Genomic DNA, 22,107 nt, shown 5'->3' with positions numbered 1-22,107 from the left:
GTTGGGAAATTGTGTTGGGGAAATTGATGGGATTGAAGGCCGATAAATCCCCAGGGCCTGATGGACTGCATCCCAGAGTACTTAAGGAGGTGGCCTTGGAAATAGCGGATGCATTGACAGTCATTTTCCAACATTCCATTGACTCTGGATCAGTTCCTATCGAGTGGAGGGTAGCCAATGTAACCCCACTTTTTAAAAAAGGAGGGAGAGAGAAAACAGGGAATTATAGACCGGTCAGCCTGACATCGGTAGTGGGTAAAATGATGGAATCAATTATTAAGGATGTCATAGCAGCGCATTTGAAAAGAGGTGACATGATACGTCCAAGTCAGCATAGATTTGTGAAAGGGAAATCATGCTTGACAAATCTTCTGGAATTTTTTGAGGATGTTTCCAGTAGAGTGGACAAGGGAGAACCAGTTGATGTGGTATATTTGGACTTTCAGCAGGCTTTCGACAAGGTCCCACACAAGAGATTAGTGTGCAAAGTTAAAGCACATGGGATTGGGGGTAGTGTGCTGACATGGATTGAGAACTGGTTGTCAGACAGGAAGCAAAGAGTAGGAGTAAATGGGTACTTTTCAGAATGGCAGGTGGTGACTAGTGGGGTACCGCAAGGTTCTGTGCTGGGGCCCCAGCTGTTTACATTGTACATTAATGATTTGGACGAGGGGATTAAATGTAGTATCTCCAAATTTGCGGACGACACTAAGTTGGGTGGCGGTGTGAGCTGTGAGGAGGATGCTATGAGACTGCAGAGTGACTTGGATAGGTTAGGTGAGTGGGCAAATGCATGGCAGATGAAGTATAATGTGGATAAATGTGAGGTTATCCACTTTGGTGGTAAAAACAGAGAGACAGACTATTATCTGAATGGTGACAGATTAGGAAAAGGGGAGGTGGAATGAGACCTGGGTGTAATGATACATCAGTCATTGAAAGTTGGCATGCAGGTACAGCAGGCGGTAAATGGCATGTTGGCCTTCATAGCGCGGGGATTTGAGTACAGGGGCAGGGAGGTGTTACTACAGTTGTACAGGGCTTTGGTGAGGCCACACCTGGAGTATTGTGTACAGTTTTGGTCTCCTAACCTGAGGAAGGACATTCTTGCTATTGAGGGAGTGCAGCGAAGGTTCACCAGACTGATTCCCGGGATGGCGGGACTGACCTATCAAGAAAGACTGGATCAACTGGGCTTGTATTCACTGGAGTTCAGAAGAATGAGAGGGGACCTCATAGAAACTTTTAAAATTCTGATGGGTTTAGACAGGTTAGATGCAGGAAGAATGCGGGCGGGGGGGAATCTACGACGAAAGCAGCCGGCTTTATGCGTAAAACAACGAGCGAGCATATTCAGTTCTGAACAGATATCCTGAAACTTGGTATATGCATGTTGCTTAAAGGGAATATTTGTTTTACTAGAATGCCGCAGAATGCTCAATTTTCTGTCTGAACATTGCATTGCTGCATTCAAAGCCCTGGATACAAATCATAAAATGATGCAGCCCAGAAGGAGGCCATTCGGCCCATTGTGCCTGTGCCGGCTCTTTGGAAGAGCTATTCAATTAGCCCTGCTCCCCTGCTCTTTCCTCATAGCCCTGCAAATGTTTCCACTTGAAGTATTTATCTAGCGCCCTTTTGCCATTTAAATGGCAAATGTTTAAGTTTTGAATTCTGCTGAAGAAAAGGGTGGAGGACATGAGAAGAACTGTACCATTTATCTCTACACTTGAACTTCCTCTGTTTCTCATCAAACAGAACCAGAAGTGCTTGAGTGGTCGCACTGCACTTTTGCAATATTGGGATGGGGAGGAAGTTGTAAATCACGTACAACAGCTGTAAATCATGAGCAGATTTCCTTTGACCTTTTGTAGCCGTACAACAGCTGTAAATCATGAGCAGATTTCCTTTGACCTTTTGCAGCCGATTCATAAATGTGTTTTTATAAGAACATTTTATATAAGTTTTTAAGTATGCACTTATGAAGTCCCCCAGTAAATCTCCCTTCTCCATTTTTGCCCCAGCATAAGTGAGGATTGAGTTCTGCCCCCTTTATGTTTGGAAGTCGTTTTATAAGGGCCCGGATTTATGGTTTGAAATAAATGAGGCTATTGGTGCTCACACAGTTATTAAAAAGTAAATTGGACAACATCATCCAGAGACCCCACATGTGCAGTTAAACGAGGAACTCGGGGGAAATTGCTGTCCGAGTTGCCCTGCTCCTCCCAGGAGCTGCGCTATACCTTGTACAGAGACATAGCATTCAGAGATGTGCAAGGGTGCACGAAGCTGCGATACTTAGCTGATGATGGCTATCACTAAGCACGCCAGAAAAGGTTAGGGCTTCTCCATTTCAGTGTAAGTAAATTTTAAACTGTGAGTCTTAAATGCTGCCAACAATCTCTCTGGCATTGAAAATTAACGTTTGGGGAGTCTCATTCCTTCAGATTTTAATTATTGTTGGAGATTTTTTTTAAGTAACCTCTCCATCCCATCTTTCTTTCCCTCTCGTTTCGCTTTCTGTACATGATTTGGTATTGAATTAAATATTCCAACTTGCACTTCCTGGTTCAGACTTTGCACGCCTCATTTAACCAATCAGATTGAGGATACAGTTGTTTGCCCTGTTCACACTGATCCTGGGTCTCCTGTAGAGGGCGTTGTGCTGGAGGATTCTAATCGCCGCAAGTTCCAGTGCAAAAGCCCGTAGACAGTCTGGGCAAGCGTAGAGGAAAGCACGCCTGGTGCTGTTCTTTCGCCGCTGGCCATAAAATCCAGGTCCAGGTGAGTATGTTACATTGGTGAACAACCCGCCCCAGCACAATGATTTCAAGTATGAGAGACTGACCACACTCGACCAGCTCTGTTGGGCAGGCCACATTGTTCGCGTGCCCGACACAAGACTCCCAAAGCAAGTGCTCTACTCTGAACTCCTACACGGCAAGCGAGCCCCAGGTGGGTACCCTCAAACTCTCCTTGATAAAATGCAATATCTGCACCGACCCCTGGGAATCCCTGGCCAAAGACCGCCCTAAATGGAGGAAGAGCATCCAGGAGGGCGCTAAGCACCTAGAGTCTCGTTGCTGAGAGCCTGCGGAAAGCAAGCGCAGGCAGCAGAAGGAGCGTGCGGCAAACCAGTCTCCCCACCCACCCTTTCCTTCAACCTGTGATAGAGACTGTAATTCCTGTAATGGACTGCACAGTCACCTGAGAACTCACGTTTAGAGTGAAAGCAAGTCTTCCTCGATTTCAAGGGACTGCCTATGATGACTGTGTATATTGAACTTTCCCGTTCTGGCCACTGATGGGGAGGGTCTGTACAGATTGGCAATGGTGAAAGCAGAACCAAAATCGTTAACATACCAATACCACTGCAACTGGAGAGCGAGCCGAGATTATGTCAAGTTTCTGGAGTGGGGCTTGAACCCACAACAGGTTGGCCACTTTGGAAGTAGTTAGTCTGAATACCTTCCAGCCTTGTTTGAGCTGTTAGCTGGCTGAAGTCACCCTGTAAAGCATCATGGGTTATGTCTTCTGGGAATACTATTTAAGCACGTGCGCAGTAGACATGGCTCCAGTGTGTTATAAGAACATAAGAAATCAGAGCAGGCCATTTGGCCCCTCGAGCCTGCTTCGTCATTCAATAAGATCATGGCTGATCTGAGCATGAGCTCAGCTCAACATCCCTGCCCACTCCCCATAAACCCTTCACTACCTTCTTGCTCAAAAATCTGTATCTCCACCTTAGATATGTTCAATGACCCAGCCTCCACCCCTCTGGGGCAGAGAATTCCGTAGATTTACAACCCTCGGAAGAAATTCCTCCTCATCTCAGTTTTAAATGAGCGACCCCTTATTCTGAAACTAGGTCCCCTAGTTCTAGATTCCCCCCATGAGTGGAAACATCCTCTCTGCACCTACCTTGTCGAGCCCCCTCATTGGGGCCAAGTTTCGGCCTGAGTTGCTCCTGGTTTTTTTTTTGGAGCAACTGGTTTAGAATGGAGTATCTTAGAAATTGGAATTCTCAGCATTTAGTTTGCTCCGGTTCTAGTCAGTTAGAACAGTTTCACTTTGGAACAGAATTTTTTTTTCAAAAGGGGGCGTGTCCGGCCACTTGCGCCTGTTTTCAAAGTTTAGGCAGTGAAAACTTACTCCAAACTAACTTAGAATGGAGTAAGTGATGATTTTTGTACGCTCGAACAAACCTTGTCTACACTTAGAAAATTAGGTGTAGGGAACGCGGGGGTGGGAAAGGGAAGTCATTAAATTCTACAATCATTCAGCAGTCATACGTATACAAATAAAGATCCAACCTGAATAAAAATTTGTAAGCAAAGAAAAGATTAAATAATCCATGTTCTTACCTGTGTGGAACAGCAGCCGCCTTCGAGCTGCGGTGCTTCAGGCAGGCCTTTCATGTTGGAGACAGGCAGGGGTGGCGTCAGTGTCTTGACAGCAGCCCCAACAGCGGCAGCAAGCAGCCTTCGAGCTGCGGTGCTTCAGGCAGGCCTTCCTTCCGTCAGTGGCTGGCCGGCAGCCGAGGAATCAACACGCACGCAGCCTTCGAAGGGGGTTGAGGCCATTCGGCCATGCGATAGGGGCGGCGTCAGTGGCTGGCCGCCAGCCGAAGATACAGCAGCAGCCTTCGAGCTGTGAGGGGACTGAGGCCATTTGGCCATGCGATAGGGGCATCGTCAGTGCTGTGTCTTTGCCTGCCGTCCAGTCAATCTAGCAGCCTTCGAGCTGTGAGGGGGACGAGACCATTGGGACAGGGAGAGGCAGCCACATAGACAGTTTTATACTTAAATTTGCAGAATGGGTGCTGCATTGTCAACACCACGTATTATGCAATGGTTGGCCATCAATTCACTGCATAGGAGAGAATTGATTCGAGCTCACCGCACCAGGAACGTCGTAGTCCGTAGGTTGATGGGCAGGAGACCTTACCCACGTCGACAATATCGAACCAGGCGCTCGTACCTGGACATGAGCAAGGCTGATTGTGTGAAAAGGCTGCGTTTTCGCAGAGAAGTTGTCGCTGAGATCTGTGATATGCTGAGCAGATTTGCAGCCCAGAAGCAGAACGCCAACTGCCCTATCTGTTGCAGTGAAGGTAACAGCTGCACTTTCTTTCTTAGCCTCGGGATCGTTTCAGGCTACAACTGGAGATGTGTGCGCCATCTCTCCACGTGCCGTACATGCCTGCATTTACCAGGTCACGGCTGCACTGTGCGCGAAGGAATGACTTCATCAATTTCCCAATGACCGCACAAGCGATCCATGAGAGGGCTGTGGGCTTCTTCAGGATTGCCGGCTTCCCAAAGGTACAGGGCTGCATTGATTGTACCCACATAGCCTTGTGAGCACCCGTGGAGGAATCTGAGCAGTACCGAAATAGGAAAGTTTCCACTCTATCAATGTGCAGCTCGTGTGTGACGACAAGCAGCGCATCATGTCAGTCGATGCGAGATACCCTGGCAGCACCCACGATGCGTTCATCCTACACGACAGCGTTACATCTGACATGTTTGAGCAGCAGCCAGAAGGGCAGAGCTGGCTACTGGGAGACAAAGGGTACGGCCTGACCACCTGGCTCATGACGCCCCTACGCGTGACACGGACAGAAGCTGACCGTCAATACAATATGGCGCACATTGCGACGCACAGCATCATTGAGAGGACAATTGGCATATTGAAACAGCGATTCCGATGCCTGGACCATTCTGGAGGACAGTTGCTATATTCTCCTCAGATTGTCGGTCATTTCACTGTTGTGTGCTGCATGCTTCATAACTTATCCATCATGAGGCAGCAGGAGCTGGTAGTGGAACCAGAAGACCGACTTGAGGGTCCAGTGCATGATAATATTACGGAACAGCAGGATGTGGATGATGACGAAGATCAGGAAAGCATGCAAGTGCCTGATGCCGGAGCACTAGGTTGGAGGAGGCCCGTCCAATCGTGCCCCTTTAATGATTGCTCGAGCCTCGCGCCAGCAGCTCATCCGTGAACGCTTCAACTACTGGTGACTGTTGCACATAGACATGTTTATTCTTTGGAGTTGTTCCTACGTTGTGTTGTGTTAATAGAACATGAGAAAATATTTTATTGAACAGTTAACGTCACTAATAAAATATTTGTTGTATCAAACTATACTTTTTAATATGACTCTTGAAGATCACTTAAAAACTTTTAAGATCATAAACTTGTAAAGTTACAAAACAATTGCAATGTGAAAAATCTTACACTCTTAAGATCACTTAAACTTCAAGATCACGCTTTAGATGCAAAATTAAATAAGATACAGAATGTGAGAGCATTTACAATATAAGATCACTTAAAAACCATAAGATCACTTATAAGTTGTAAAGTTACAAAACTTACAAAACAATTTTAATTTGGAAAAACGCTACTACAGCTACATCAAGAATAAGAACAAAAGCAGCAAAGAAAGGCTGCAACCATCTCTCATCCATATCTCAGTGAGTGTTCACTTCTTCATGGGGGTGTCATTTGATTGGCCGGGCTGTGTGCCCTTATTGCAGCAGCTACCTCAACCAGGCCCTCCCTGACTGCCTGTGCCGTCGATTGCACTCCCTCGGACATTCCCTCCCTAAGTTCCCGTGTCATTACTGCTATTTCTCCCATCGGGACCGTCATCTCTTCACCCACTGCACTGACGCCACCGATGAGTGATCGGGTAAGCTCATTGGTCTCCATACCCAATGCCACAACCTGATCTGCATCTGTTGCACGCTGCATCTCGGGAGAGTGTCTCCAATCTCCTCCTCCTCTGCCTGGGTCTGCCTCGTGGCACCACTACACTGGGAGGCGCGGGCTGGGACTGTGGGACGCTTTGTGTTCCAGACGGCAGAACTAGAGAGAGGCTCGGGCTGGAACGGCGGGACGCTCGGTGTTCCAGACGACAGCACTCGAGTGCGAGCCGTGGGCTGGGATGTTGAACGAATGGGCGTAAACTGCTCCATGATATCAGCAGCAGCACTGGGAGCCGCAGCGTCGGAATCAAAACCATAGTAGGTGGAACCAGAACCTATGCGAGAGGGAGGCGCAGGCTCGGACAGTAGTGCACTGACTGCAGAATGCTGCATTATACCAGCAGCACCACTGGGACCCACAACATCGGAATCAAAACCATGGAAGGTGGAACCAAGACCTATGCTAGGGATTGAAACTCTGATGCCCCCTGATGAGGGCTCATCAACATTAATTTGGAAGCTCTCCCCTGCAGACATTTCAGTCATTGCTGCCATCATCCAGTCTGGTTCGTCCGCAGCTGGTTGTACTGGTTCTTGTTCTGTACCCTCGGGGTTGACAGCAGCAGCATCAACATCATCATCATCTGATTTATTTTGCAGAACATGATGAACAGTCAAATGTTTAACAGCAAGGGAGGGGGCCGGATGGGTGGCATGAGTACTCTCACACATAGCAGGTTAGGCAGTAGGTTGATTTAAAGGGCCACGATGCATTTTCAGGACTTGCCCTCTTCCTCGCGTGCGGGCCCAGCTTGTGCTGTACTGATTGCTTTTCTCCATGTCCGACTCATCATAGCAGCTACCCTTTGTTCCAAGGGTGTCGGTGGATGCAGATTGGGCGTGCCTCCTCCTGTCCGAGTTGCCTCCCTTTTGTTGTGGGTCAATTTCTTTTGCAAAGAGTAAAATATAACTTTTTACAGAGTGTGTCAGTCTGCAAGGTGGGACATACAGATAGCCAGGTTACAATTATGATTAAATTAAAAATGGGAAATATTACTTGCACTAACTACTTGACCAAGGTCGTGCCATTTCTTTTTACACTGACTTCCAGATCTCCTGGTATGCACCACTGCGCAGTAATCTTCTGCAACTTGGTTCCAGCGTTTCTTCTTTTCTTTAGGTGACACTTTTATGCGACCTCTGTTGCTGGTCTCTAGCTCCTGCCATCTCTGCTCAATTACATTGACTAATATCTCCACTTCCTCATGCAAGAAATTCTTTGTTCTTGGTGGACGTTGATCCATTGCAAAGTTGAATTGGCACTCATTTCTCAAAACACACAGTCCTTAATTTGCATGCACCAATGCAGCATCGGTTCTACAAGTTTAGCAGTGAAAAGCTGAACTCACTGATTTCAGCAGGTGATTTATTCAACAGTGCTGCTAAAAGCACTCCCTCACACACAAAAATTAAATCACAAGCCTTTCCAGGGGTCCAAGAGACACATCTTCACTTTTCCTCCAGTCCCTTTAAAAATGGCCGAGTGCCAATGTTTGTTTCACACTGCGCGTGCGCGCATGCTCCAACGCGCACGCGCAGGGTTGCCGGCACGACGTTGCCTCATTTGAATTGGACCCGCCCCCCACTGCTTACAGAATCGGCACGAGTGTCTGGCTCCGCCCCCCGCTGTGATCTGCGCGCCGCGCCAAGCTGAGTTAGAGCTCCGAGGAGCCGGAGAATCTCGCAGTTTTTTTCCTGCGCACTTTTGGGCGTGAAGAACAGGCGTCCAGCTCGGGGCTGCGCCGTTTTCGGTGCGGCCCGAAACTTCGGCCCATTATCTTGTATGTCTCAATAAGATCCCCTTTCATTCTTTTGAACTCCAATGAGTACAGGCCCAACCTGCTCAATCTTTTCTTCATAAGTCAACCTCTTCATCTCGGGAAGCAACTGAGTGAGCCTTCTCTGAACTGCCTCCAATGCAAGTATATCCCTCCTTAAATAAGACCAAACCTGTACATAGTACTCTAGGTGTGGCCTCACTAATACCCTGTTCAGATGTAGCAGGACTTTTCTGCTTTTATACTCTATCCCACTTGCAATAAAGACCAACATTCCATTTGCCTTCCTGATTACTTGATGTACCTGCATACTAACTTTGTGTTTCAGGCACAAGGACCCCCAGGTCTCTCTCTCTACTGCAGTATTTGGTAATTTTTCTCCATTTATATAATGTATTTTTTTATTCTGCCAAAGTTGATAACCGCAAACTTTCCCACATTATACTCCATCTGCCAAATTTTTGTCCACTCACTTAGCCTGTCTATATCCCTTTGCAGATTTTGTGTGTCCTCCTCACAACTTGTTTTCCCACCCATCTTTGTATCGTCAGCAAACTTGGCTATGTTACACTCGGTCCCTTCATCCAAATCACTAATATAGATTGTAAATAGTTGAGGCCCCAGCACCGATCCCTCTGGCACCCCACAGTGTACGGTTTGCCAACTGCAAAATGACCCATTTATCCCGACTGTTTTCTGTTACTTAGCCAATCTTCTATCCATGCTAATATATTACCCCCAAGCCCATAAACTTTCATCTTGTGCAGTAACTTTTTATGTGGCACATGGTCAAATGCCTTCTGGAAATCCAAATACATCATATCCACTGGTGTTCCCCCCCACCCCCACCATCCTTAACCACCCTGCTCGGGACATCCTCAAAGAACTCCAGCAAATTTGTCAAACGTGATTTCCCTTTTCATAAAACCATGCTGACTCTGCTTGACTCTATTATGCTTTTCCAAATGCCCTGCTACTGTTTCCTTAATAAAGGACTCCAGCATTTTCCCAACGACAGATGTTAGACTAACTGGTCTATAGTTTCCTGCTTTCTTGTCTGCCTCCTTTTTTTAAATAGAGGTGTTACAGTTGCGGTTTTCCAATCTGCTGGGACCTCTCCAGAAATCAAGGAATTTTGGTAGATTACAACCAATATACCCACTATCACTGCAGCTCCCTAGGATGCAAGCTATCTGGTGCAGGGGAGTTGTCCTCCTTTTTGTCCCATTATTTTACCGAGTACTACTTCTTTAGTGATAATGATTGTAATAAGGTCCTCCCTCCCTATAGCCCCTTGATTATCCATTATTGGGGTGTTTTTAGTGTCTTCTACAAAATATTTGTTCAAAGTCTTGCCATTTCCCTGTTTCCCATTATTAATTCCCGAGTCTCATCTGCTAAGAGACCAACATTTACTTTAGACACTCTCTCTTCCTTTTTTATATACCTGTAAAAACTCTATCTGTTTTTATATTTCTTGCTAGTTTACTTTCATCATCTATCTTCTCCCTCATTTTTTAGTCTTTGCTAATTATAGGTCAATTTAAATCATCCCCAAATCAGTGGAACTTTATGCGCGCACTTGGAGGGCAAATGTCCACAATATCTGCCGATTTCAACGGTGGTGTGAGTTGTCTGGATAGCTATTTCCTGCACCAATGTTATGCTGGAACCACCTCTTTCAAGCTAATTCGATTGGATTGGATCACATCACATGTTGAACATGTGTTGGTGTAAAGGCAGTGTTCCCACTCCAATATTATCAGTGTAAGAGGTGAAAAAAAAAAGATGAAGAGGAGAGTGTAGTATGTTTAATTAGAAACCAGCGGCAAGAAGCTTCAGTTTATCAGGTAGATTGGGTCAGGGTTTTTTTTTGAGGTGATAACCTCTGTTTACTCCATGTCGGCTGTGGCTCAGTGGGTAGTGCGCTCTCTTGAGTCGGAAGGTTGTGGGTTCAAGTCCCACTCCAGGGACTTGAGCCCATTTAAAAAAAAAAAATCTAGGCTGACATTCCAGTACAGTGCTGTCTCTCTCTCTCTCTTTCTCTGTGTGGTCTAGACTAATGATCCACAGAACAATTTCAAATCCCACCATGGCAGTTTTAGAATTAGATTTTTTTTTTAAACTTCGATCAGTAAAAGAAGCAATTTGCCATTTTTAAAAACCCAACTGGTTCACTTGTGTCCATTTTAGGGACAAAACCTTATCCAGTGTGGCCTATATATGACTCCAGTCCCACACCAATGTGGTTGACTCTTAACTGCCCTCTGCAGTAGCCTAGCAAGTCACTTTGGGGATGGGCAATAAATACCAGTGGTAGCCACATTCCGAGAACAAACTTTTTTTTTCAGTTTAAAAAGCTTGCTCGCACCAAGAGACTGAGTATACTGGTGCTTGGCTTTTGACCAATTATGTAATTGGTCAATTTGACACCGTGTCATGTCTACACACGTTGTTGTTGTTGTTCAAGGCCACTAATCTATGCAGAGTCTGAATTTTGGCAAGAGGGGTGAGGTAACCTCGAATTGTTGTATGACCTGCACTGCAATTGTAATGCAAAGTCACCTTTATCAACTTTTTTCCTTTTTTAAAAAAAAAAAAAATTGGAATGTTTCCAAGTGTTCCTTTTTGCGTTTCTAGAATCATTTACATTTTACAGCGCTGCAGGAAACCACCGACCCATCGTGTCTGTGCTGGCAAGGGCCAGTCAGCTCTCGAACAATCGTTACCAATTTCACCATCCAAACATGTCTGGGTGCTGCCTGTGCGCAGAGCTCCGCTTCATCCAGTAACCACAGGGTGCACTGAGCAACAGAACTCCATGTGGCCTGCTTGCACCTCTCTAAAGCAGCTGCTACGCTGCACTGTCCAAATGGTCCTTGCAGGATAACGGCAGATATGTACACAGCTCTTCAGCTTGGGGCCTGATCAATCTTAGAAATTTACCGCACAGGAGGCCATGTCTGTTTCAGCCGACCAAGAGCCATCCCGCCTAATCCCACTTTCCAGCTCTTGGTCCGAAGCCTTGTAGGTTACAGTACTTCCAAGTGCATATCCAAATACTTTTCAAATGTGGTGAGGGTTTCTGCTTTGACCACCCTTTCAGGCAGTGAGCTCCTGACCCCCACCACCCTTTAAGTGAAAACATTTCTCCTCAACTCTCCTGTAAGCCTTCTACCAATTACCTTAAATCTATGCCCCAGGTTATTGAGCCCTCTGTTTGGGGAAATAGGTCCTTCCTATTCACTCTATCTCTGCCCCTCATTATTTTATACACCTCAATTAGGTCTTTCCTCTGCCTCCTCTGTTCCAAAGAACAAAACTCCAGCCTGTCCAATCTTTCATAGCTAAAATTCTCCAGACCTGGCAACATCCTTGTAAATCTCCTCTGTAGTGCAATCGCATCTTTCCTGTAATGTGGTGACCAGGCTGTATGCAGTACTCTAGCTGTGGCTTAATTTTGGGGGGGATTACATAGGATACACGGCACAGAAACAGGCCATTCGGTCCAACCAGTCCATGCCGGTGTTTATGCTCCGCTCAAGCCGCTTCCCGTCTTTCCTCATCTAAATCTTTCAGCATAACCCTCTATTCTCCTCTCCTTCCATATTACAACAGTGACTACACTCCCCCAAAAAATACTTCATTGGCTGCAAAGTGCTTTGAGACATCCACTGATCATGAAAGGCGCTATATAAATCCCAAGTCTTTTATCTTTTTTCACGTGCTTGTCCAGCCTCCCCATTTTTTGCATTGGTCAAAGAACTTTATCTGGTCATGATCACATTGCTGTTTGTGGGAGCTTGCTGTGTACAAATTAACTGCCGTGCCTTTACTACATTATAACAGCGACCACACTTCATAAAGTACTTCACTGGCTGTAACGTGTTTTGGGATGTCCTGAAAGGCGCTATATAAATGGAAGTTTGTTCTTTTCTTTGTTTCTTTCTTAAGAAACAAGGCATAACATAAATCCAAGTTAGTTGTTGGAAATAAAAAAATATGTGGATTTACAGCTAAGGGACTGTCTGAGATGGAGATTTTAAAGTTGCATCTGGCCTTGGTGAGGTCATGTGGAGATGAGTTTTCAGTTTTTGTCTCCATATTACAGGAATAATGTGGAATTATTGGCAGGAGTTCAGGAGGGTTACAAGGGTTTTATTTTTGCTGCAAATCAGATTGCAGATTTCCTGTTGGGCTAATAAGAAATAGAAACAGGAGTAGGTCATACGGCCCCTCGAGCCTGCTCCGCCATTCAATAAGATCATGGCTGATCTGATCATGGACTCAGCTCCACTTCCCTGCCCGATCTCCATAACCCCTTATCATTTAAGAAACTGTCTATTTCTGTCTTAAATTTATTCAATGTCCCAGCTTCCAGAGCTCTCTGAGGCAGCAAATTCTACAGATTTACAACCCTCTGAGAAGACATTTCTCCATCTGTTTTAAATGGGTGGCCCCTTATTCTAAGATCATGCCCTCTAGTTCTAGTCTCACCCATCAGTGGAAACATCCACCCTGTCCAGCCCCCTCAATCTTATATGTTTCAATAAGATCATCTCTCATTCTTCTGAATTCCAATGAGTAGAGGCCCAACCTACTTCACCTTTCCTCATAAGTCAACCCCCTCATCTCCAGAAGCAACCTAGTGAACCTTCTCTGAACTGCCTCCAAAGCAAGTATATCCTTTCGTAAATATGGAAACCAAAACTGCATGCAGTATTCCAGATGTGGCCTCACCAATATCATATATAGCTGTAGCAAGACTTTCCTGCTTTTATACTCTATCCCCTTTGCAATAAAGGCCAAGATACCATAGAAACATAGAAACATAGAAAATAGGTGCAGGAGCAGGCCATTCAGCCCTTCTAGCCTGCACCGCCATTCAATGAAGTTCATGGCTGAACATGAAACTTCAGTACCCCCTTCCTGCTTTCTCGCCATAACCCTTGATCCCCCGAGTAGTAAGGACTTCATCTAACTCCCTTTTGAATATATTTAGTGAATTGGCCTCAACTACTTTCTGTGGTAGAGAATTCCACAGGTTCACCACTCTCTGGGTGAAGAAGTTTCTCCTCATCTCGGTCCTAAATGGCTTACCCCTTATCCTTAGACTGTGACCCCTGGTTCTGGACTTCCCCAACATTGGGAACATTCTTTCTGCATCTAACCTGTCTAAACCCGTCAGAATTTTAAACGTTTCTATGAGGTCCCCTCTCATTCTTCTGAACTCCAGTGAATACAAGCCCAGTTGATCCAATCTTTCTTGATAGGTCAGTCCCGCCATCCCGGGAATCAGTCTGGTGAACCTTCGCTGCACTCCCTCAATAGCAAGAATGTCCTTCCTCAAGTTAGGAGACCAAAACTGTACACAATACTCCAGGTGTGGCCTCACCAAGGCCCTGTACAACTGTAGCAACACCTCCCTGCCCCTGTATTCAAATCCCCTCGCTATGAAGGCCAACATGCCATTTGCTTTCTTAACCGCCTGCTGTACCTGCATGCTAACCTTCAATGACTGATGTACCATGACACCCAGGTCTCATTGCACCTTCCCTTTTCCTAATCTGTCACCATTCAGATAATAGTCTGTCTCTCTGTTTTTACCACCAAAGTGGATACCATTGGCCTTCCTAATCTGTACCTCTGTACCTGCATACTATCCTTTTGTGTTTCATGCACAAGTACCCCCAGCTCCCGCTGTACTGCGGCACTTTGCAATCATTCTCCATTTAAATAATAACTTGCTCTTTTTATTTCTGCCAAAGTGCATGACCTCACAGCTTCCAACATTATACTCCATCTGCCAAATTTTTGCCCGCTCATTTAGCCTGTCGATGTCCTTTTGCAGATTTTGTCCTCCTCCTACATTGCTTTTCCTCCCATCTTTGTATCATCAGCAAACTTGGCTACGTTACACTCGGTCCCTTCTTCCAAGTCGTTAATATAGATTGTAAATAGTTGGGGTCCCAGCATTGATCCCTGCGGCACCCCGCTAGTTACTGGTTGCCAACCAGAGAATGAACCATTTATCCATGGTAACTGCTACAATGACTTGCCAAAGACCTAGTTGCTGACTCGTGCTGTGTTTGCATTCTGATTTGCTGCTGATATCCAAACTGCAGTGTCATTCTGACTTTGACTTTTTTAATTGCAAAGGATGTGATTGAGACAGGAAGCGTGATATTGGCCACTGATGTCATACATTGCATTTTGTGCTTTCCATTCTTGTTGGGTGAAAGTGTGACCGCATACCAGAGGAAGTGCTTTTTGACTGTACATTTTGAACCTCCTAATGCCTATGTATTTAGCACTATTTAATTTTACCAAAGTGGTTTGTAGTTCCTTAAGATTTGAAACTTCTCTAACCAAAAATCCTACAAAAACCTGTTTCTATTTGTCGTATAACAAGGGAAATCACTTGAGCAAATTACAAGATTGGAATACCTTATCTGAAATTGATTGCTAGCCATCCAGTATTTATATTTAGAATACAAATTAGTATCCAATTTCCCCTCCCTCCTCCTCCTTGGGCATTAATGGCTTTCCTGTACCTCCCCTTTATGCCTCCCATTTTTTTTTTCTCCCTTCTGGTTTTCCCCTCCCTCATTCTCATCTTCTCCAGATTGCAAAGGCTCTGGGTAGATCAACATTCCCCATAAATGTTCAGGACTCGCCCTTGTAACCCTCCTGACCATTAATCGGTTCAGGCAGCGGGCGGTCGAGGGGATCGTTCAGCCCGACTGCCTGCCTCTCTCCCGCGGTTACATTCGAGCCAGGGTGTCCCTGGAGATGGAGCACGCGGTGTTCACCGGTACGCTCGCGGCCTTCCGCGAGAAGTGGGCACCGGGGTGCATCACCCCCGACAACCAAATTTTAATTTGATTCTTTCATTAGTTTTAAATTGTTAATTTGTGGGTTCTAGTCCCAAAAGGAGTCACTTGATTTATAAAGTTTTCTACTAAACTAGTTGTAACCACCTGAACTCCTGCCAATAATTCCACATTATTCCTGTAATATGGAGACAAAAACTGAACACGCATCTCCACGTGACCTCACCAAGGCCAGATGCAACTTCAAAATCTCCATCTCAGACAGGCCCTTAGCTGTAAATCCCCATATTTTTATTTCCAACAACAAATGTGGATTTATGTTATACCTTGTTTCTTAGTAAAGAAAGAAAACAACAAACTTGCATTTATATAGCGCCTTTCAGGACATCCCAAAACACTTTGCAGCAAGGAACGCACTTTGAAGTGTGGTTGCCATTGTAACGTAAAAACGCAGAGGCCAATTTGTGCACAGCAAGCTCTTCCCAAACAGCAATGTGATCATGACCAGATAATCCGGGATGTTGAGGGATAAATATTGGCCAGGACACCAGGATGCTTCAGAGGTGTAAGGAAAAATTAATGCCTAGCCAAAGGAGGGGTGACAAAGGTGTTTTTTTTTTTTTAGGAAGGTCTTAAAGGAAGAGAGGGAGGTGCCCAGGTTCGAGGGGGAATTCCAAATCCTGGAACCTGAAGAAGGTTGAGGCATGGCTATCACTGCTGGAGTAAAACTGGGGTGGCGGGGGGGGAAATGCCCAGGAGACTGGAATCTGAAACGGCAAATGAAGGGGAGGGATTGTAATCCTGGGGGATGTTGGAGACGAGGGGACGGGTGGAGACCATGGTTGGATTTAAACACTAGAATGATAAATTTGTGGACTCTGGAGGTCGATGTCATGGATAAGTGAGTAAGATACAGGCAGCAGAATTATGCCTTCGATGAAATTTAGAGGGTGAACGAAGGAAGGCCAACCAGGAGAGCATTGCAATGGTTGAGTGCAAAGGTGACAAAAGCATGATTGAGGCCATCAGTGGTAGTTGGTTAAGGTAGAGGGTGCTAGAGGTGAAAATAGCTGGTCTTTGTGATGGAGAAGGTATAGAATTGGAAACTCGTCTTGAGTTCGAACCGGACTTCAAGGTTGCAAACAATCTGGTGTTCAGCTTGTGAGTGAGAGTGGTAATGGAGTTGATGGGAGTGTGAGACCGATTGCTTCAGTCTTCCCAATCTTTAGCAGAAGGAAATTCTTGCTCATCCTAGACTGGATGTTGGACAAGCCGTCTGATGGCACCGAAGTAATGGAGTGGTCAAGAGATGTTGGGAGATCAAGCTGGCTGTTATCAGCATACATGTGGCAGCTGACCCCATGTCTTCAGATAACTTTGTCAAGGTACTGTAGATGATGTGGATAAGATGACCAAGGATAGGTCCTTACTATCTGCGCACACTGAACCATCAGTTTTAATGGCCTATCCATCAAAATCCCCGGATCTCTTCCCTGCTTTACCTCAAGTGCGTTGCTATTTAATATACACTTCACATTCTTTATTTTTGCCTAACTTGTTTTTTCTGTCCCGCAGGTGCCTTCCTCATCCCATATCTGGTCATGTTGTTGCTGTGTGGGATTCCGCTGCTCCTCATGGAATTCACCATCGGACAGTATATGTGCTTGGGTCCTGTCCATGCGTTGGCTAAAATCTGCCCTCTCCTGAAAGGTTTGTTCATGGCTATTACTGCAATACAGTAAAACTCCTCAATCAGAGCTCTTCTGTAATGAGACCACCAACTCGTGTAATTGCCCCCCCTGCGTTATTTATATTGGTTACACATGCTGGAGGGAGATTTTTCTCCTCCTCTATACTGTTAACTGAACTTGCTGAAACAATTTGCATTTTTAAGTTTTCCCATCCAACGTAAAATATCCCAAAGTTTTTCACATTGGGGGAGGGTGTAATTCCTCATGCTGCTGATCTTTGACCAACCCGCCCCCATTGTAAAGTGACTGTTTTAATTATCTCCAGGAACATGCTGTTGTGTTGAGTTGCACTTTCCACTAAACCTCTGATGCCATCTTTTGGTATTTTGACAGATTAAATCTTGAAGATACTCGTCAATCTGTATTTGGTACTGAAACTGTTTAATCTTATTTGGCACAAAGTGTAATAACTGTGGTCTTCATTCATGGAGCATTCTTTCCTGGCTAAACTTCGATGAGGATAGAACTCCATGGGTACATACTGTCTGTCAACAGTGGTGTCCATTGAGTTCCTCCCTGGCACAAATCTCTCTTTGGGGGGGGGGGGGGGTCTCGTTGGGAAATGCACCGGTTTGGGAGTGTCGGTCCCCAGGTGGGAAGTGGAAGAATTTGCAACATTGCCCTCAGTAAGCACTGACCAGCAACACCTGGGCCATGTTTCACTGGCTGGCATCTGCACAACTCTTGTACTCACTGTGGCTGCATTTTAATTGTGTTTTAAATGCTTCATTTTCTGATTTCATGCTGTCTCCAGGGAGCGTCTCATGCCAAAAGCGAATACTGTTTCAGATTTTCCAGTGACTAATTTAAATGGTTGGTGAATCGTGCTTAAACATGCATTGGCAGACCAAACTTGGCAGCATGAGGTTGAAAAATTAACTTAATAATGACGTTATTGGCCATTTGTGTGTGTGTATAATATATAGACAGCCACGCAATCGTCCCAATGCCATATCGAGCACAGTAGTGGTGTAGATGGCAGCTAATGCAAAGACCATGTGTTGCTGGCAAGTGCTCACTAAGGATAGTGTTGCACTTTTTCCATTTCAGTATAAATATTCCAATAAATGTGTGTTCTGATCGGTAAGAAGTCGCCACCATATCCATTTAAATTAACCCACTTCTAGAAACAAATTGCACTTTGTGTGTCTCCATTCAATGTAAACTTTCCAAGCTGCACTTTCTTACCTGATTGCTTGCCAGTCATTTTAGTTTGTCTTGTTCTGTCCTTGCAATCCTTCATGTGAGATATACAGCATAGTATATTGACTATGAAGAGGTGCTGAGTTACACTGTGTGCTGGGGTGAAGACTGACCAGTTTAACATTTATTTATCCTGCTCTCCACTTCCCAATCGGAGCCTGCAGCATCCGTCGTCACTGAAGAGGATGAGCGGGGGGTGGGGGGGTGGGAGGGAGGGAGAGAGAGGGAGAAGGAGAGAAGTTGAAGGGGTGAGTTGTGCTGGGGAGCCTCTGTCACACTCGTCCTCCCAGCGTAAAGCATCGTGCTAAGCCGGCAAAGTAGGACAATTATGGAAACTGGGCACTTTTGAATGGATTTGAGCCCTGTTCCCAGACTGAAATGACGGATGCTGCACATGTAAAATGATAGGAGTGCACTTAATGCACATTTTTAAATAAATAAAAATAGTTTTCCCCCCTCAGCTTGATTGAGGATACTCCGCCACCGCTCTCAGTTTCATAAATACAGCCATGCTAACCCCGCTGGCTGCCAACACAGCAACTTCCTGGTCTGGAGAGTGTTTTTCTAGTTTTTGTTGAAGCTGGGAAACCATTGCTATTCTCCTGTCCAGTTTCATTGGCAAATGTTAGGGGAGGTGGTTCGGAGGAGAGCACGCCACCATTTTTTTTTTGTAGCGCAAATGACGCTGGTTATGCCAGTGTAGCCTTCCAACTAAACTATTTCTAAATAGCTTTTATTTTGAGCCGCTCCACTCTGTAGAATGCTCAAACGTCCTGCTTTTTAAAAAATGTATATTTACAAGTGGAGCCGTTGCCACGGCAACCATGACACTGCTGAAACATATTTGGGTTTGGCTTCCTAACTGCTTTTTAGAGAGTTCATTTTGTAGTGGCTGAAGTTTGTTAATGAAGGCATGCTCCTCTTTAAAGATGGCCATCCTGCCTTTCCACAGAAAAAGAGTAAGATCATTTCTTCCCCCTCCTTCCTCCCCAGGAGGAAAACCACATTCTGGGATCTCTGATTAAATTGCAATCTGTTTCCAGCCTTGCTGCTGGCAGCAGTAACCCCACAGTAACCAATGATGGATCAGGCGGTGTATTGGTGTCCTTTCCTGCAGCAGCCCTCCTGAAGATGGAGCTACACTTTTTGGAAGTCCCATCTAATCTTTTCTCATTTCAGCTGTAAAATACAAGTTTTAGTTTTTGTAGATAAAAAAATGTGCATGTTCCTGCTGTGAAATACTTCTGCTTGTCTATATTAAGTGTTAAGGAGATAATTTTAATCGGTAACTTGTATTAGATTGAATGGTTAGGGGCTATAATCCCCAGAGATTTTTTTTTAGTAGATGTATAGATGTATTAAAAAAAAATAACTTCTTTATATCCTCCTTTTAACAAAATTGATAACCCTTTGGTTAATGTTGTGTGATCATAAGATGTTGCATGTAGAAATTGTGCATAAGCACATGAACCACAACACTAAAAATAGTGCTCGAGAGAGGGAGAAATGTTAACTTCTCGCAGTTCAGGACTATACCTTCATTGAACAGTGATTCATGGTTCACATTTATGTGGTTAAACACAGCTGAAATGGAAAAAAGATTCTTAAAACTGTTTTTGCCCCTGAATAGTCTCATTGGAGAGGAGTTTGACTGTGCAATGCTGTTTCTTTGCTAATGTGAGTCTGTCAGTGACTGAACCCCCACCATCCAAAAAGAAATGCAACTGGTCTGACCAATGGCATGGCTTGCAATGGCGATCAAGTGAACGTTCATTGATCAGCTGACCTCCATTCGAAGTTTGCTCTGCATGCTTCCCATTTCTGCACTTTACCCTTACCTTTGCATCTCCAAAACCTTGTTTTGGGCTGTCATTATTTTTACTCCCTCCACGGTATCTGACGGAGACTGGTCCAACTGAAGTAATTCTCTATCTTGTCCACAACTACTTAAATATTCTCCTCCATTTAACCCCTCTTTCTTCCTTCCCGGCCCGCCAAACCCCCGCACTGGGCTCGCGGCAGCTTTTAAATCCGTGCTGTAAATGCCAGCACAAGCTACCATGGGTTGGTGATTTAAGTGAAGTTCTGAATTTCCTTTGGTACGTGGCCAATGCTATCCGCGTGCAGTTCATGCTGTCACTGGATTGTGCTGCGGTGTGGTGAAGCTGTTTTATGCACTAAATTTTAATGCAATGAGAAACCCTTCATGACATCCTTCACACAATGGTATATAAAAGGCTGCAATAGCAAATCGATTGTGCTGCGTGATGCCAGGATCTGAAAGTTCTGCACTGTGACTGTGTGTATATTGGGGCTCGCTGAATGTTGGTTTAACCATACCTCGCTCTGTACCCAACTGCTGCTGTTCTGACTGTTTTCATTCAAATTGTGACCACATCCTCCCCAAAAATGAACTAAGGATTCTGGCTGTCATGTAAGGTATTATTGCTGTTCTCAAGGGTGTTTGTTTTATTTTGCACCATCAACAATGCCTTGGGATATTGGGAAGCCTGCTAATACCACTTGGTATTTCCTTTTCACTTCAGTTATAATTGCAGTTTCCCTGACAAACTTGGCATCGTCACTTGCTTTATACAGGCATGAACTGATTCATCTGGCATCCATTCCCTGTGCAAAATACCTGTAGCACAGAGGCTTAATGTCTTTGTAACCTTCAAAATCACAGGAACACCATTCCAGTCCTTAACGTTGTCAGGATGCAATGAATTGCACAGCTTATTTAATGCCCCAACAGCAAAACACAGTTGGTGGTTGAGGGATAAATATTGGCCAGGGCACCAGCGAGCACTCCCATGGGACATTTTACGTCAACCCAATAGGGCAGACAGGGCCTCCATTTAACATCTTGTCTGAAAGATGGCATGTTCAATAGTTCAGCACTGCACTGGAATGTCAGCATAGATTTTGTGCTCCAGTCTCTGCTGTGAGACTTGAGCCCACAAATTTCTGACTCTTGAGGCTAGAGTACACTATGTATCTCGTTGAACCACAGCACAGTATGTGGTGCTGACTGTGTCCAATACTTGGCTCCTTTCTTTTGTGAAAACCAAAATATCTGGAATGTGAGACTCAAAGTTCAATTTGCATTAATAGCTGAAGAATCCGTTTCTGATTCCAGTGGCAGTGAACAGCAGCAGCACAGCACTGATCGTTTCCTCAACTGAAATTGCATCAAAACATACAATATTTCATTGTATCAGGACCTGTATTGACAACATGATCCCTAAATTGTTGTAAGAATTGAGAACCCAAATCCACATCCTTGTGTGTTAACCTTTCTTCAGTTTTTTTTTCCCAAATAAGACATTCCCTCCTTGTTGTAAATTTGACATCTGGCTAGTCTTCGTACTGGGGAAATACATTGGGCGGGGAAAATCTGGCTTGACCCAATGCCGAAACACGTGTTTCAAGCCGAAGCCTATGGAAATCCTGCCCTTGGTCCATGTTGGGGTTTCTATACCAGTTGCACGCAATAGGACCTGGACTTCAGTCACTGGCAGAAACTGATGTCATTTTTACTTTTTAAAAAAAAATATTGCTGTTCTCAAGGGGTTTGCTTTATTTTTCCAATTCTAATCTGAAGACTTTCTCCTCAGTTTTTTTTGAGACAGAGATAGTCTACCCGATCAAATCTGTTGATCGCTTGATCATTCACGTCTGTGCTAACCGAGGGGAGAGACAGGTAGTGAATTCACATCTTCTTCTTTTTCACACAATCTCGAGTCACACTGTTATCACGTTTCCC

At 44.9% G+C, this 22,107-nt stretch overlaps 1 protein-coding gene across 2 annotated transcripts in view; it reads left to right on the top strand.

Moving 5' to 3' along the window:
- Positions 1 to 22,107, top strand: part of LOC139269019 (sodium- and chloride-dependent GABA transporter ine-like) — a 134,570-nt gene that overhangs the window by 54,905 nt on the left and 57,558 nt on the right. For both annotated transcript variants that reach the window (XM_070887954.1, XM_070887953.1), the window contains exon 2: positions 16,963 to 17,097. In XM_070887954.1, coding sequence (XP_070744055.1) covers positions 16,989 to 17,097 — 109 coding nt within the window. In that variant the 5' untranslated portion in view covers positions 16,963 to 16,988. The remainder of the gene's footprint in view (positions 1 to 16,962; positions 17,098 to 22,107) is intronic.

This window comes from Pristiophorus japonicus, chromosome 8, assembly GCF_044704955.1.
Source record: "Pristiophorus japonicus isolate sPriJap1 chromosome 8, sPriJap1.hap1, whole genome shotgun sequence".
In the NCBI taxonomy this organism is placed as follows: Eukaryota; Metazoa; Chordata; class Chondrichthyes; family Pristiophoridae; genus Pristiophorus; species Pristiophorus japonicus.
The sequence above is the reverse complement of the archived record's forward strand: the minus strand, read 5'-3'. Positions and strand labels throughout refer to the sequence as shown.